At 44.7% G+C, this 16,818-nt stretch overlaps 1 protein-coding gene across 1 annotated transcript; it reads left to right on the forward strand.

The window, feature by feature from the left end:
• The first annotated feature begins 13,805 nt into the window (after positions 1-13,805).
• Positions 13,806-14,138, forward strand: LOC138432470 (small cysteine and glycine repeat-containing protein 3-like). Its single transcript, XM_069573777.1, has one exon. It carries the CDS (start codon positions 13,806-13,808, stop codon positions 14,136-14,138), a length of 333 nt encoding a protein of 110 aa, XP_069429878.1.
• Positions 14,139-16,818: the final 2,680 nt, after the last annotated feature.

Here is a 16,818-nt window from a genome sequence, read left to right on the forward strand (position 1 = left end):
TCAGACTTTATTTTGGGGGGCTCCAAAATCACTGCAGATGGTGACTGCAGCCATGAAATTAAAAGACACTTACTCCTTGGAAGAAAAGTTATGACCAACCCAGATAGTATATTCAAAAGCAGAGACATTACTTTGCTGACTAAGCTCTGTCTAGTCAAGGCTATGGTTTTTCCTGTGGTCATGTATGGATGTGAGAGTTGGACTGTGAAGAAGGCTGAGCACCAAGGAATTGATGCGTTTGAACTGTGGTGTTGGAGAAGACTCTTGAGGGTCCCTTGGACTGCAAGGAGATCCAACCAGTCTTTTCTGAAGGAGATCAACCCTGGGATTTCTTTGGAAGGAATGATGCTAAAGCTGAAGCTCCAGTACTTTGTCCACCTCACGCAAAGAGTTGACTCATTGGAAAAGACTCTGATGCTGGGAGGGATTTGGGACAGGAGGAGAAGGAGATGACAGAGGATGAGATGGCTGGATGGCATCACAGACTCGATGGCCGTGAGTCTGTGTGAACTCCGGGAGTTGGTGATGGACAGGGAGGCCTGGCGTCTGCGATTCATGGGGTCGCAAAGAGTTGGACACGACTGAGCGACTGAACTGAACTGAACTGAAACAGCACGTTGAGAATTGCCATTGGAGGGGCTGGAATAGGAACTGCGCCATTTTGAGGCAGTTCTTGCTGGACGGAGGTGGTGAGGGGAATATAAGTGCTTTGGGCTCTAGTAATGTCCGCTGGACTTGCTGATAAACCCAGTGCGTGTGTGTGAGGGAAACAGGAGTCCAGGTGGCATCAGTGTCTTTTAGGCCGGTGCAAAAGGATGAGTTTGCTGTTAACTGAGGGTAACCAGGAAAGGATGTTTGTGACAAATGCATCTTTTTGAGGAAGATTTAGAGTTCATTTTCAAACAGGAAAAGCTTAAGTTATCAACTGTCTTCCGTCCTATAATTATGCCCCTTGGTAATACTGTGGAGAGATCAGCAAAGGTTTCATAGGAAAATTGAAAGCCATGTCTGGCTTCAACATGGCGGCTTCAAGCTACCTTCAGGTTACTGCTCCTTTCATTTGGGTCCACTGGTGAAAGTGACAGTGAAAGTTGCTCAGTCATGTCCGACTCTTTGTGACCCCATGGACTGTAGTCTGCCAGGCTCCTCTGTCCATGGAATTCTCCAGGCCAGAATACTGGAGTGGTAGCCTTTCCCTTCTCTAGGGGATCTTCCCAACCCAGGGACTAAACCCAGGTCTCCCGCATGGCAGGCTGATTCTTTACCAGCTGAGCTACCAGGGTCCACCACTAGATAAGCATTTATCCTGATCCTGCAGAGGCAGATAGCGAGGTTCATTCAGGGAACAGCTGTTTGACAGGGATTTTAGCTGTGTTTATAGAGAACTGTGTGGGCCACCCTATTTCTTTTCTTGGTGTGGGGAGTGTGTGTGTGTTCACACTCTTGTTCAAGCCCCTATTTGCAAATGATTTGGAGCAGTCATTTCAAAGGAAAGATGTCCCAGGTCAGTTTTACCCTCAGAGAGGAAGGGAAGGACCATTAACATGAAGAAGCAGAGTTGGGCACTTTTCAGCAGAGGCATAATATTATGTCCCAAACATTGTTGTTGTTGTTGAGTCGCTCAGTTTCATCGGACTCTTTGCGACCCCATGGACTGCAGCACGCCAGGCCTCCCTGTCCCTCACCATCTCCCAGCATTTGCCCAAGTTTATGTTCATGCATCGGTGATGCTGTCCAGCCATCTTAATCTCTGACACCCTTTTCTCCTTCTGCCTTCAATCTTTCCCAGCATTAGGGACTTTTCCAATGAGTTGTCTGTGTGCATCAGATGACCAAAATACTGGAGCTTCAGCATCATCCTTCCAGGGAATATTCAGGGTCGATTTCCCTTAAGATTGACTGATTTGATCTCCTTGCTTCCCAAGGGACTTTCAAGAGTCTTCTCTAGCACCACAGTTTGAAGCCATCCAGTCTTTGGAATTCTGCCTTCTTTATGATCCAGGTCTCACAACCATATGTGACCACTGGGAAGACTATAGCCTTGACTATAGGAACCCAGGTCTCCCGCATTGCAGGTGGATTCTTTACCATATGAGCCTCCAGACAAGCCCAAGAATACTGGAGTTTGTAACCTATCCCTTCTCCTGGGAAATTTCCTGATCCAGGAATCGAATTCGGGTCTCCTGTATTGCAGGCAGATTCTTTACCCGCTGAGTTACCCAGCAAGTCCATCCCATACATATGATACTTGAAATACTCCAGGTATCAGGTGGTACAGATGTTGGTATATTGAGTTCTGAAGTAATTGTCCTGCTGTGAACTCTGGGTTTGGAGGCAAGACCACATCTGTGTGGGTGAGAATAAAGTGGGATTTACCCTGAAGGGAGCAGGTTTTCCCACAGTCCCTACCTAGACCTGAGGTAGATTTAAGAATAAGATCAGGGCAAGGCCCCAGCCAGTGTGGGACAATTTTCCTTTCACTGGAGTCTAATTGTGGTTTGTGCCTGGATTCCAAGGGGAGCAAAGGTGCCTGAGGGCATTTCTGTGGGAGGAGGGGAGCTGGCTGGTGCTCCCTCCAGACACCAGTAGTGGAATGGAGGGGGTCACAGAGGCACTCAGGGATAAAGAGCATGGCTGCACTGGTATGATTTTAAATCCCTTTCTGTTGTCCTTGTACCTTTAGTAGAGACTAGCTTGGTTGTCGTTTGGAGTCTGAAAGGTTGTGGGGAATTAAAAGAAGACCCTGCTCCACCTCTGGGACAGAGGAGGGGAGGTGGGTATGGATGGTGTAAAAGCGGTGGATGCCAGAAGGGCACCCTCAGCCCAGCAGGGCAAGGATCCACAAGAGTGGGTCAGAAGCAGCAAAGAGGGTCTGCGGTGAGGAGGCTGAAAGTGGAGGAATGTGGGTGGGTGCCGTGAGGAGGGACAGCTGAGTAGGTGACCTGGCACCCTAGGGATCTCTTACAACAAGTGGAGGTGGGAACGTGCAGAGGTGTAGGGCAGCCTGGCAGTGACTACCAGAGGGATGCGATTCCAACACAAAACTGGGGCGGACCCAGCCATTACCCTACATGACACAACCATGACTGTGGAGGTTGATGGACATGTGACCCTGCTCTAACTAGAGGCCTGAACAGTTGGGTGGCTAAAGAATGTTACTACTGTTTTTGGAATATGCTGTGGGCTATTTGATAGGGAACTTCAGCTTTGTACACATGCAAGTACAGGTAGGATGAGTCTGAGAGGCAAAGGTGCTTGATGGTCATCTAGGAACTATTGTAATAGATGTAGGTAGCGCAATTTATTTGGCCAAATGCCTATGAGTGAACTTTAAAAAACTTATTTATCTAATTTATTTGTCTGCACTGGGTCTTAGCAGTGGCATGCAAACTCATAGTTGTGGCATGTGGGATCTAGTTCCCTGACCAGGGATGGAACTTGGGCTCCCTGAATAAGGGCTTGAAGTCTTAGCCACTGGACAACCAGGGAAGTCTCCTTATAAGTGAACTTTTAATATTGTCATGAATGTGCAAACAGATCACTGCCCACACGGTGTCAGATCAGCTTTAACGCTGACTTATTTGTGCAATAACTTCACCTTTCTGGTCTCCTATTCCTAAAATGAAAATGGATGTTGCTCAGCTGTGTCCGACTCTTTGCAACCCCATGGACTGTAGCCTGCCAGGCTCCACTGTCCATGCATTTCTCCAGGTCAGAATACCAGAGTGGGTAGCTGTTCCCGTTTCCAGAGGATCTTCCCAACCCAGGGATTGAACCCAGGCTTCCTGCATTGCAGGTGGATTCTTTAACATCTGAACCAATGAAAATGATAATAATATTAATATCTGATCCATATGGTTATTATGCAGATTAAAAGAGTCAAGCCCCAGCGCAAAATAAGCACTCCATCAATGTTAACTATATATTACATCTTTTCTCTCTTCTGATTATTTCCTTTGAACAAATTCCTAGGGATGGTATTACTATATCAAAGATTATCTATGGTTTACATAGTGATGAAAGTTAACTGAATAACCCTCTATAGAATGTACATCAGTCATTCTCACCCACTTTGTATGATGCTTGCTTTATACTCTGCAACCAACACCAGATAGTATTAAAGCAATGTTTTGTTACTACAGCAGATGAAAAGATCAATACTTTTCCTGATTATTAGTGAGGGTGAGCATCTTTTTCTAATTGTACACTATTTGTTGATCTTTGTATTTTTAAACTGTTTATTGTAAAGACCCTTTAAGCATGTAATGAACTCCCAACTCTCCAGCTTCAACAGTGATCCTGTTGCAGATTTCTAAATGCATAATGATAATTTAATCATACAGTCCTCACTTCTGTCCTGAATGTGTTTGGAGACAAGCCTCTCTTATCTGGGTGTGTCTCCTTAGGAATCTGAGAGATTGTTGTAGGTCTATTTCTGTGACTATAGAAGATCTCAAAGGATAGCACCTATTGGAATTTAAAAACATGCAGGAAATAAGGTAAGTGTGAATCGTTTAATGACACCTATTGTTGTTATTGTTGTTTAGTTTCTAAGTCATGTCCGACCGTTTGCAACCCCATGGACTGTAATCTACCAGGCTTCCCTGTGCGTGGGATTTCCCAGGCAAGACTACTGGAGTGGATTGCCATTTCCTTTTCCAGAGGATCTTCCTGACCAGGGATTGAACCCATGTCTCCTGCATTGGCAGGTGAATTCTTTTCCACTGAGGCACCAGGAAAGGCCAATGACATCTATAGATTGAGCTGATTTTGTACATAAGAATCCATGGGTTGCCCCCCAAATTATTTTACCCACTAGGAATCTGGAGCCATTGAAGTCTTTGGTCAATTGAAAATCAGACACTTGCATCCAACACAGCAGGAAGGGAGCCACTATCAGGCTTTCTTTGCCTCTGTTTTCCCTGGAATCCCTCAGCCCCAGTACCGAGGAAGTTGTGGTTGGACATCCAGAAAGGCCAGCAAAGAGGAAGAACTCAGAGCATCGCTTCCCCTGGCTCAGTGCTCCCCAGGGCACTAATATTGCTCAGCTGTGATGTCACAGGATGCTCCAATGGTGGCAGTGCCATCACAGGCGTACCTTTGAAAGCCTGCAGGGAGCCAGCATATCAGGTCCTCTTCCTGAAACCTCCCTGCATGGGTGGTAGTAATTTGAGTCATGTCCAACTCTTTGCCACGCTATGGACTGTAGTCTGCCAGGCTCCTCTGTCCAAAGGAATCTCCAGGCAAGAATACTGGAATTGATTGCCGTGCCCTCCTCGAGGGTATCTTTCCAACCCAGGGATAGAACCCACATCTCTTTACATCTCCCGCACTGGCTGGCGGGTTCTTTACCACTAGCATCACCTGGGAAGCCCCAAACCTTCCTAGTCCCCTTTGTTCCCCTACAGTGACTCGCACAACACCTCATGTATACCTCATTGTTAACACATTTCTCTTGATGGTATATTATAATTTTTAATGTAAATTTCAGTTTACATAATTGACCTTGTACACTGTAGCTTGCTTTATGAACACTTAATAGATCTGAAATCATTCTTTCTCAGTTCATGGAGATCTTTTTCTTTTTTTTTTTTTTGACAACTGGGCAGGATTCTGTTTTACAGAGAGAAATTGAATCTGATTTCAGGGCTTCCTTGGTGGCTCAGAAGGTAAAGAATCTGTCTGCAATGCAGGAGGCATGAGTTCTATCCCTGGGTTAGGAAGATCCCCTGAGGAAGGGAAGGGCTCAGTTCAGTTCAGCTCAGTCATGTCTGACATTTTGCAACCCCATGTACTGCACACACCAGGCTTCCCTGTCCATCACCAACTCCTGGAGCATGCTCAGCCTCCTGTCCATCAAGTTGGTGATGCCATCCAACCGTCTCATCCTCCTTCATCCCCTTCTCCTCCCACCTTCAACCTTTCCCAGCATCAGGGTCTTTTCCAGTGGGTCAGTTCTCCACGTCAGGTGGCCAAAGTATTGGAGCTTCAGCTTCAGCATCAGTCCTTCCAATGAATATTCAGGACTGATTTCCTTTAGGATTGATTGGTTTGATCTCCTTGCTGTCCAAGGGACTCTCAAGAGTCTTCTCCAAGACCACAGTTCAAAAGCATCAATTAGTCACTGCTCAGCTTTCTTTGGGATGAGGAGCCTGGTGGGCTGCCGTCTATGGGGTCGCACAGAGTTGTACACAACTGAAGTGATTTAGCAGCAGCAGCAGCAGCAGCAGCAGCTTTCTATATAGTCCAACTCTCACATCCATACCTGACTACTGAAAAAACCATAGCCTTGACTAGACAGATCTTTGTTGGCAAAGTAATGTCTCTGCTTTTTAATATGCTGTCTAGGTTGGTCATAGCTTTTCTTCCAAGGAGCTACCATCTTTTAATTTCATGGCTGTAGTCACTATCTTCAGTGATTTTGGAGCCCAAGGAAAGAAAGTCTGACACTGTTTCCATTGTTTCCCCGTCTATTTGCCACAAAGTGATGGGACCAGATGCCATGATCTTAGTTTTTTGAATGTTGAGTTTTAAGCCAGCTTTTTCACTCTCCTTTTTCACTTTCATCAAGAGGCTCCTCAGTTCCTCTCGTTTTCTGCCATAAGGGTGGTATCATGGCTACCCACTCCAGTATTCCTGTCTGAAGAATTCCATGGATGGACAGAGAAGCCTGGCAGGCTGTAGTCTGTGGGGTCAAAAGAGTTGGACACAACTGAGCAACTAACACACACACATATACACACAGGGGAAGATAGTGTTTTCCTAGTCTTTATGTGTGATGCTAGATAAGGGTCTTGACAGCCCCTTGGACAGCAAGGAGATCAAGCCAGTGAACCCTAAAGAAAATCAATCCTGAATATTCACTGGAAGGACTGATGGTGAAACTCCAATACTTTTGCCACCTGACGCGAAGAGCTGACTCATTGGAGAAGACCCTGATGCTGGGAAGGTATGAGGGCAGGAGGAGATGGGGTGACAGAGGATGAGATGGCTGGATAGCATCACCCACTCAATGGACATGAGTTTTAATAAACTCTGGCAGATGATAAAGAAAAGAGAATCCTGCTGTGTTGCCGTCCACGGGGTCCCAAAGAATCACACACAACTGAGTGACTGACCAACAAAGTCTTTAAGTTCAATGCCATGAGTTCAACCAAGTGGAACTCTCCTAGGGCAGACACCTCCCCTATATCCTCTGCTATCACTCTTCTCCGAATACTTAGATAATAATATCTGATGCATATTTTCTAAGTTTTTTTTGGAAACTTCCACCAAATGGAAGAAATTAACTACTTGATCATGAGCATATGTCCTGCAGACCTCGTGGTGCCTAAGGGTTGATATATTAACCCCTGTGACACCACCCTGTTCCCTCACCATCAACGAATCAGAGCAGTGTGCATGAGCTGATCACAGACCCTGGGACCTTCTCCCTTACTTGGCTTTTTAAAAGCCTTTGCTGAAATCCTTTGGTGAGTTTGGGGTTTCTGAGCATGAGCCACCCATTCTCCTTGTGAGGTGCCTTATAGTAAATGCTGCACTTTCCCTCCCCACCACCTGGGGTCAATAGATTGGCTTTCTGTGTGGGTAGCAGACTCAAGTTTGATTTGGTAGCATGAATAGCCTTGTAAAGAGTATGCCTTTGTCCAAGCTATGAAATTTCTGAATTAAAAGACATGTACTTAAAAAAATGAAAGTTCAGACTGCTTAAGTGCTGTCGCGAGAAACAGTATTGTTCAGCATTCTTACAGATTTTGTAGAGGAGTGACTGTTTTCTGTGTGCATTCCAATCTGTTACTCATTTTCAGAAGTAGCTTATGGGGACCTTGAAAACACTGTTTAAAAGACCATTGAAAGGTGAGTTTCTTAAGTTTCTGTATTCAGTCTTCCTTTCAATTTTTATTTTTTTAAATTTTTATTTAGAGGATACTTGCTTTGCAATATTGTGCTAGTTTCTACCCCACATCAACATGAATCGGCCATGGGAATACATATGTCTCTTCCCTTTGGAACCTCCCTCCCACCTCCTGCACCATCCCATCCCTCTAGGCTGTCACAGAGCCCTGTGTTTGATCTTCCTGAGATAGGTAGTAAATCCCAGCTGGTTGTCTGTTTTGCATATGATAATGTGTGTGTTTCAATGCTACTCTTTCAATTCATTCTTTTTTAAAGCAAACTGATGGTGGTGAAGCTGGCGATTGTGGTTGGAATGGTGATGATGGCCGTGATAGTGGCTGGATGAGTGTGATCTTCTGTGGGAAATTCATTGTTTCAAAAGAGATGGCAGAGTTCACCTAAAAGCTTCATAATTCCAAAACCTGATTTGCTCACAGTAAATGTGAAAATATAGTTCTAAACTGAGAAGCAGTACTGTGTTCTGTTATAGAAGATATTTAGATTGTAATTAGACATTTGGCTAAAAATCTGTGGAAATTAATCTTTTGTGACTAAACAAGGATTTTAAATTTAATTGAGGAAACCCACTTGTCAAAAAGACACTCTTAACAAATCAAATTTAAATTGCATGTGAAATCCATACTTCTTGAAGTTGTTTTGCCTGAGAAGGAAATATGCATGGATCACAATGGCAGAAATTCTGATAGCCGAGGTAAACTTTGTCCAGCTTTGTGTGTTCTTGGCTATTACTGTCAGTTCACTTAAGATATCCTTGAAAAAGGAATCAGGTCACAAAATAGATGAGAAACAGACAAAACACTTAAGTATTTATTAATACTTTTATTAATGTAGGTCTTTCATTAAAGTAGTTTGTGCTCACAATCAATTCAAGCAGCAAGGGAGGTCTCTTTCCTCATTATTCAACATTACCCCTCCATCTTCCCTCAGAGGTTACCACCAAGTAAGAAGATCTTATGAGTCAATATTTTGAGGATGATTTAGTTTATTTTATTTGACATTTAGAAGATGGCAGTGTAATAATTAGAAGTATAAAGCAGGCATTGCAAAATCAGGAATCCATTGTGCTTAGAGATGGCAAAGGCAAAACTTGGTGGACAGAAACAATGAACACCTGCTACAGGTCAAAATATTGAGGATCTCAGTGCTACTAGTCTGAGATCAGGGCTATGGGCTGCTATCAGGTGCTTAGAGGTGCTCACAGCTTTGAATGTAATTATCCCCATGGCTTTAAACACTTTAAAGGTATGAAGACTTCAACTGCTCAAAGCAAAAAGAGAAGAGACTAAAACAAAGTCCCAACACAGAGTCTAAATCGTACACAGCAGGGTAACAGATCTCGGAGAAGCAGACAAGATTGAATTGAGAGAGGCTGGTCTCTACAACTACCATACCGTCAGCACCTGCCAAGCTCTACGCTAAGGATGAACAAGCAGCTCCATCTTTTCCCACTGGATGTCATTGTATAAGATGTCCTGCCATCACTCTCAAGAAATGAAGAGTCACTGAAGCCTCAAAGTATGATATACACAACCAAAGAGAAAATTCCTAGGAAGCTCAAGTGGCAGAGAGACAGTGCAGAGCAGACAGATGGATGGAGGCCATGCTCCCCACTGCCTGAGCTATGGGAGCAAGCAGACGCCCAGCAGCACCTGCAGACCAGCTCACCTAGTGGCAGCATTGCTTCTGGCAGCTGCACTTCTGCTGGCAGCAGCAGCTCTTCTGCTGGCAACAGCCCTTCCCACCACCACAGCCACACGAGTGGCAGCTGCAGGTGCGGTGGTGGCAGCAGACGACGGGGACGCTGCAGCAGCCCCCACAGCAGCCGCAGCAGCAGGGGCAGCAGCTGCAGCAGCAGCCCACCCGGTAGCACCTGCAGCTGTTGCAGCTGCTGCAGCCACCACCACAGCCACCGCCGCAGCCACCGCCACAGCCACTGCCGCAGCCACCACCGCAGCCACCACCGCAGCCACCACCACAGCCACCACAACTTCCACAACCACAGCAGCCCATGGTGTCAGTAGAGAGGACTCAGGAGAGGTGAGGAGGGAGGCTCAGGAGATGTGGGAGGTTGGATGCCGCCTTCTGCTGGGGGAGACCCTTATATACCGACCCCTTTTCCTGTTTTTTGGCCCACTTTCCCTGGAAGAGTCTCACAAGACTTTGTTTACTTCCTTCTTGAGCACCCGTGCCGTGATAACTTGCTATTTTTAGCATAGCAGCCTCATAACTTTGAGTTTTCTGTTGGGAATGAAGTAGTTGTGTGTCAGATCTTTAGTTTGGAGATGGAAAAGTGATGGGCAAGGTGCAGGGAAAAGCAGCCTCAGGGGCTTCAGAATGTCGCCTGTGTGTCAGACATGACCATCCTAGAGCTCACGTGAGTGAAGAGTTGAAGAGCTCCCACGAGTGCCCCAGAGTTTTTCCAGGACGCTGGGCAACAGAAATGGGGAGCTGGAAGAGACTGCTCAATGGTGAGAAGTAAATCAAAGGAGGGCATATTAAGATTTCCTTCTCTAGCTTTGAAAAGGTAAGCTTAACAAAGAGATGCCAGTTGTCAATCCAGGGACACCAACGTCCTGGGAGAAGCACGGACGTGCCCAAGCCCAGGTGTCTCTGATGCAGAAGCTGCAGTGTAAGTCCCAAGAAAGACTGGCAGTGAGCTCTTTGGACTGGTTGGGCAGGCCCTAATTCTCAAGACAGTCAAGCAAGGGGGACTACTGTTTATACCTGCAAGCTACTTGGGGCAAAAGAAGGAAACGACACCCACAGAGCCAGCTGGATGGAGACCAGTCACTTCAGATAAACATTCTCCTGGGCCATTTTCTGGCTGAACCGATGGGCTGGCCCTGGGTCTCAAACCCAGAGAGGCATGGGAAAAGGCCAGCCATGGGATGAAATCTTTCTTATTTTTGTTTACCCAATTATTTAACAGACAAATGACAAGGAGGAACTTCCTCCTAGCAGATGTTGGGTGTGGGATACACAAAATTATAGTTTTAGCATCTGACATCACACAAGTTCTTTTTTTTTTTGGTGGGGGCAGGGTAATCTTTAATGAACAGTCAATTTTTATAAAATAAGGACCTCAGGGACCCAGAGAAAGCATAGCTGTGCTTTTATTTTTTTTTAAACATAATCACAATAGTAAAAGATGTTTTATGAGTTTTCACAGTCAACAGGCAGACCCCCCTCCAAAAAAAAGATAATTACAATTACAAGCCATAATGGGAACATGATTAACTTAACAATATAAAACAATTACATACAGTTTGGTGGGGGGATGTCAAGAGGAGTGATGTGATAAGTGGAAGTACATATGTGCATATGTTTTCATCCACCCAGCCAGTCTACATCTTTTGGTTGGTGAATTTAATCCATTTACATTTAAGCTAATTATTGTTATATATGATCCTACTACTGTTTTCTTAATGGTTTGGGATTTAGTTTCTGTATTTCTTTGGTTTTATTTCTGTCTTTTCCTTCTCTTGTTTCCTGCCTAGAGAAGTTCCTTTAGCATTTATTGTAAAGCTGGTTTGGTGGTGCTGAATTCTCTTAACTTTTGCTTGTCTGGAGAGCTTTTCATTTCTCCTTCAGATCTGAAGGAGTCTTGCTGGATAGAGTATTCTTGGTTGTAGGTTCTTCCCTTTCATCACTTTAAATATATCATGCTATTCCCTTCTGGCTTGTAGAATTTCTGTTGAGAAATCAGCTGATAGCCTGACGAGAGTTTCTTTGTATGTTGTCGTTTTTCCCTTGTTGCTTTTAATATTTTATCTCTGTCTTTAATTTTTGCCAGTTTGGTTACTATGTGTCTTGGTGTGTTCATCCTTGGGTTTATCTTTCCTTGGATTCTCTGTGCTTCCTGGACTTGGTTGACTATTTCCTTTCCTATGCTCAGGAAGTTTTCAGCTATTATCTCTTCAAATATTTTCTCAGGTCCTCTCTCTCTCTCTCTTCTCCTCCTGGCACTCCTATAATGTGAATGTTGGTGCTTTTATTGTTGCCCCAGGGGTCTCTTAGGCAGTCTGCATTTCTTCTCATTCTTTTTTCTGTATCCTGTTCTGGGGCTGTCGTTGACGCCGTCCTGTCCTTCAGGTCATTCATCCATTCTGCCTCAGTTATTCTGCTACCCATCCCTTCTAGTGTATTATTCATCTCTGTGTGTTGGTCCTTTATTTAGCTCTTCTAGGTCTTGGTAGACATTTCTTGCATCTTCTCGATCTTTGCCTGCTTTCTTTATCTGAGATCCAGAATCATCTTCATATTACTGTGAATTCTTTTTCTGGAAGGTTGCTTATCTCCACTTCATTTAGCTGTTTTTCTGGTGTTTTATCTTGTTTAGGACATAACATTCTGCTTTTTCATCATGATTAACTTTCTGTAATATGGTTTTTGTTTTAGCCGCTGTGAGACTATGCTTCTTCTTCTGTCTGCTCTCTGATGGATGGGGCTAAGAAGCTTGTGTAAGCTTGTTGATGGGAGAGACTGGTGATGGGAAAAACTGGGTCTTGCTTTGGTGGGCAGGGCCTTGCTCAGTAAAGTTTTAATCCAATTAGCTGCTGATGAGCAGGGTTCCACTTCCTCCCTGGTAGTTGTTTGGCCTGAGGTGACCCAGTGCTGGGGTCTATGGCTCTATGGTAGAGTTAATGGTGACCCCTCAAGAGGGTTTACAGCAAGGAGGACCTTCCTGGCCTGATGATGCTTGTGCCCCCATCCCTGTGGTAACCCCTCCTGACCCATGCCTCCACAGGAGGCCCTCCAACACTAGCATGTAGTTTGGGTTCAGTCTCCTGTGGGTTAACTGTTCCTTTCCTCTGGGTCGTGGTGCATGCAAAATGTTGTTTGTGCCCTCTACGACTGGAGTCTCTATTTCCCCCTGTCCTCTGGAAGTTCTATAATCAAATCCCACTGGCTTTAAGATCAGATTCCCTGGGGATTCCCAGTCCCTTTGTCAGATCCCCAGGCTGGAAAGCCTGACGTAAGGTTAGGAACTATCAGAGCAGTGTGAGAACTCCTTTGGTATTATTGTTCTCCAGTTGGTGGGTCATTCACATGGAGGATATGGGATTTGATTTGATCGTGATTGTGCCCCTCCTACTGTCTCATTGCAGCTCCTTCTTTGTCTTTGGACATGGGGTGTTTTTATTTGTTGGGTTCCAGTGTCCTCCTGTTGATGGTTGTTCAACAGCTAGTTGCAATTTTTGTGTTCTTGGAGGAGAGGAGTGTGTGTCCTTCTACTATGCTATCTTGAACCGGAAACCATACACGTGTTTTAAGGTGAGATGTTAAGGATGCTCTTTCTGTTTGGGGTCTGGTTTTTCACTTATTCTTCCAAGAGGTTTTTGTAACTTAGTGGATAAGCAGTGAATCTCAGTAGAGAGAAAAACAATCTTTTTTCCTAACCTGTGATGAGTAAGAAGCATATGTTAAAAAATGCGAATTTTACCTGACTCCAGATGCAAAGTGTCACAGTTATAAAAAATGAGGATAGTTCTTCAATATTTCAGGCATTTATTTAATACAACAGCTGGCTGTTGAGTATGTACAATGGGTCAGGCACTGTTCTAGTCCGTGGTGCAAATCATACATACACGTGTAAGTTCTTAGGAGGACAAAGCTGTTCCAAGTGTGTTCTAATCTAAATATAGCTTTAAGAGACAGCTAATGGTTTAAAAGAGCAGTATTAACTGGACACAATCTCAACAAGGAAGGATGTGAGAGTCTCGTGAGGTCTCTTATAGGAAGTGGGGTGAACAACAAGGCACAAGCTGTATATTCTTGGCTCAGCTCCTGAAGATATATAAGGGTCCCCCTAGAAGAAGGTGACATCCAACCTCCCTCACATCCTGAGACTCCCTCCTCACCTCTCCTAAGTCCTCTCTACTGACACCATGGGCTGCTGTGGTTGTGGAAGTTGTGGTGGCTGCGGTGGCGGCTGCAGTGGCGGCTGCAGTGGTGGCTGCGGTAGCGGCTGTGGTGGTGGCTGCGGTGGTGGCTGCGGTGGCAGCTGTGGCAGTTGCAACAGCTGCAGGTGCTACCGGGTGGGCTGTTGCAGCAGCTGCTGCCCCTGCTGCTGCGGCTGCTGTGGGGGCTGCTGCAGCGTCCCCGTGGTCTGCTGCCACCGCCGCACCTGCAGCTGCCACTCGTGTGGGAAGGGCTGTTGCCAGCAGAAGAGCTGCTGCTGCCAGCAGAAGTGCTGCTGCCAGAAGCAATGCTGCCACTAGGTGAGCTGGTCTGCAGGTGCTGCTGCGCATCTGCTTGTTCCCACTGCTGAGACTTCTCTCCATCCATCCATCTGTATTGTGCTCTCTCTTTGGCACCTGGGCTTTATGGTACTTCCCTCTGGTTCTCATGCTCTGACGTTAAGTATCTTTTTCCATTTTTTAATATAGTCACACATGGGTATTTTATTCAAAGTCATCCAAGAAAAATGATGGAGGACATTTTGCTTACTAAGCTCAGCAAAATGAGGTAATGATTCTCACTTTTTTTGTGACATTCTTTTCTGTCTTAATAAAATACCAAAATGAATTCTGAACATTTGCTCTTGTTTTATCCTTAGAGATATTCTTATTAAAGTGGCATTAATTATAGTTTCCCATGGCTTGGGGCTGTCAAGGATACATGAATAATTATGCCCTGGTGTGGTTTACAATTTTATTTACTCTACAATCCAGCCATACACAAATAACCATGAACACAAGACAGAATAACAATAAACATACCAGGAGACCATGATGCCATGTATCACGGTAGGAGGGACTCCTCATTGTTGGGTGAGAAAAGGGTGCAGCGAGTAGAGTGACTTCAAGAAAGAGATGGCATTTTGAGCTGTTTTACAGAATTAATAAGACTGTGACAAATGGAGATAGTTGGAGACAGACATTCTAGAAGGAGGGCAAACAAGTGAGGGATGGAAAAATTCAAAGCACATATGGAAATTAGCAAGCCATGCGTTTGACCTAAGTACAGAGCATATCAATATAAATAGTTAGAAATAAGCACTGAAAAGACACTAAGTCTGTCATTTACAATGACAGCAATGAGCAGCACACACATTGCCCTAAAATCCAGGCACTTTTCTAACAATGCACCTGTTTTGAAAGAAGCACTATTACAATGCCCTCTGCACAGAGAAGTTAAATGACTTGCTTAAAACATACAGCTGCAGCTGGTGGCGTTCTGACATGCAGCAGTGCTGTTGGCCAGTGAAGGTTTTCAAGAAGGAACTTGGTGCAGCCACCTGCACAGTTAATGGTTTATGGGGAGAACTAAAGTTACCTCAGGGTTCCTGGGACAAGCAAGAACTGAAACAATGACAGGGTAGCATATTGTGGGCAAATACAAAACCCAGCAAATATCTATGAGGTCTGCAATTACAGAATAGGCAATGTGGGGCAGCAATGATTGCTGTGGACTGAATTGTATCCCCTAAGCTCATGTTGTTGTTGTTGTTCAGTTTCTCAGTGGTGCCTGACTCTTTGTGACCCCATGGACTGCAGCACACTGGGCTTCCCTGTCCTTCTCTGTCTCCTGGAGTTTGCTCAAACTCATGTCCATTGAGTCGGTGATGCCATCCAACCTACTGATCCTCTTTCACCCTCTTTTCCTCCTGCCCTCAATCTTTCCCAGTATAAGGATCTTTTTCAATGAGTCAGCTCTTCGCATCAGTTGGTCAAAGTATTGGAGCTTCAGCATCGGTCCTTTCAGTGGATATTCAGAGTTGGTTTCCCTTAGAATTGACTGGTTGGATCTCCATGCCATCCATGGGACACTCAAGAATCTTCTCCAACACCACAATTTGAAAGCATCAATTCTTTGGTGAGCAACGTTCTTTACGGTCCATTCTCACATCCACATATGACTCTTGGAAAAACCATAGATTTGACTATATAGACCTTTGTCAGTAAAATGATATCTCTGCTTTTTAATATGTTGTCTAGGTTTGTCACAGCTTTTCTTCCAAGGAGCAAGTATCTTTCAATTTCGTGGCTGCAGTCACCATCTGCAGTAATTTTGGAGCTCAAGAAAATAAAATCTGTTACTGTTTCCACTTTTCTCCCATCTATTTGCCATTAAGTGATGGGACCAGAAGCCATGATCTTAGTTTTTTGAATGCTGAGTTTCAAGCCAGCCTTTTCACTCTCCTCTGTCACCTTCATCAAGAGGCTCTTTAGTTCCTCTTTGCTTCCTGCCATTAGAGTGGTATCATCTGCATATCTGTGGTTGTAGATATTTCTCCCGGCAATCTTGATTCCAGCCTGTGATTCATCCAGCATGGCATTTTCCATGATGTACGCTGCATAAAAGTTAAATAAACAAGGTGACAACATACAGACTCCCTTGCAGACTCCTTTCCCATTTTTGAAACAGTCAGTTTTTCCATGTAAGTCTCTAACTGTTGCTTCTTGTCCTGCATACAGGTTTTTCAGCAAACAGGTAAGGTAGTCTGGTATTTCCATCTCAGGAAGAATTTTCCACAGTATGTTGTGATCCATACAGTCAAAAGCTTTAGCGTTGTCAGTGAAGCAGAAGTAGATGTTTTTCTGGAATTCTCATGGTGGTTTTTTTTTTTTTTTTTCCGTGACTTTCACTTTCCACTTTCATGCATTGGAGAAGGAAATGGCAACCCACTCCAGTGTTCTTGCCTGGAAAATCCCAGGGACGGAGGAGCCTGGTGGGCTGCCATCTATGGGGTCACACAGAGATGGACACGACAGAAGTGACATAGCAGCAGCAGTAGCAGAAACAGATGCTGGCAATTTGCTCTCTGGTTCCTCTGCCTTTTCTAAACTCAGTTTCTACATCTGGAAGTTTTTGGTTCATGCACTGTTGAAGCCTATCTTGAAGGATTTTGAGCATTACCTCACTAGCATGTGAAATGAGCACAGTTGTATGGTAATT

Source organism: Ovis canadensis, chromosome 2, assembly GCF_042477335.2.
Source record: "Ovis canadensis isolate MfBH-ARS-UI-01 breed Bighorn chromosome 2, ARS-UI_OviCan_v2, whole genome shotgun sequence".
Classification (NCBI taxonomy): domain Eukaryota; kingdom Metazoa; phylum Chordata; class Mammalia; order Artiodactyla; family Bovidae; genus Ovis; species Ovis canadensis.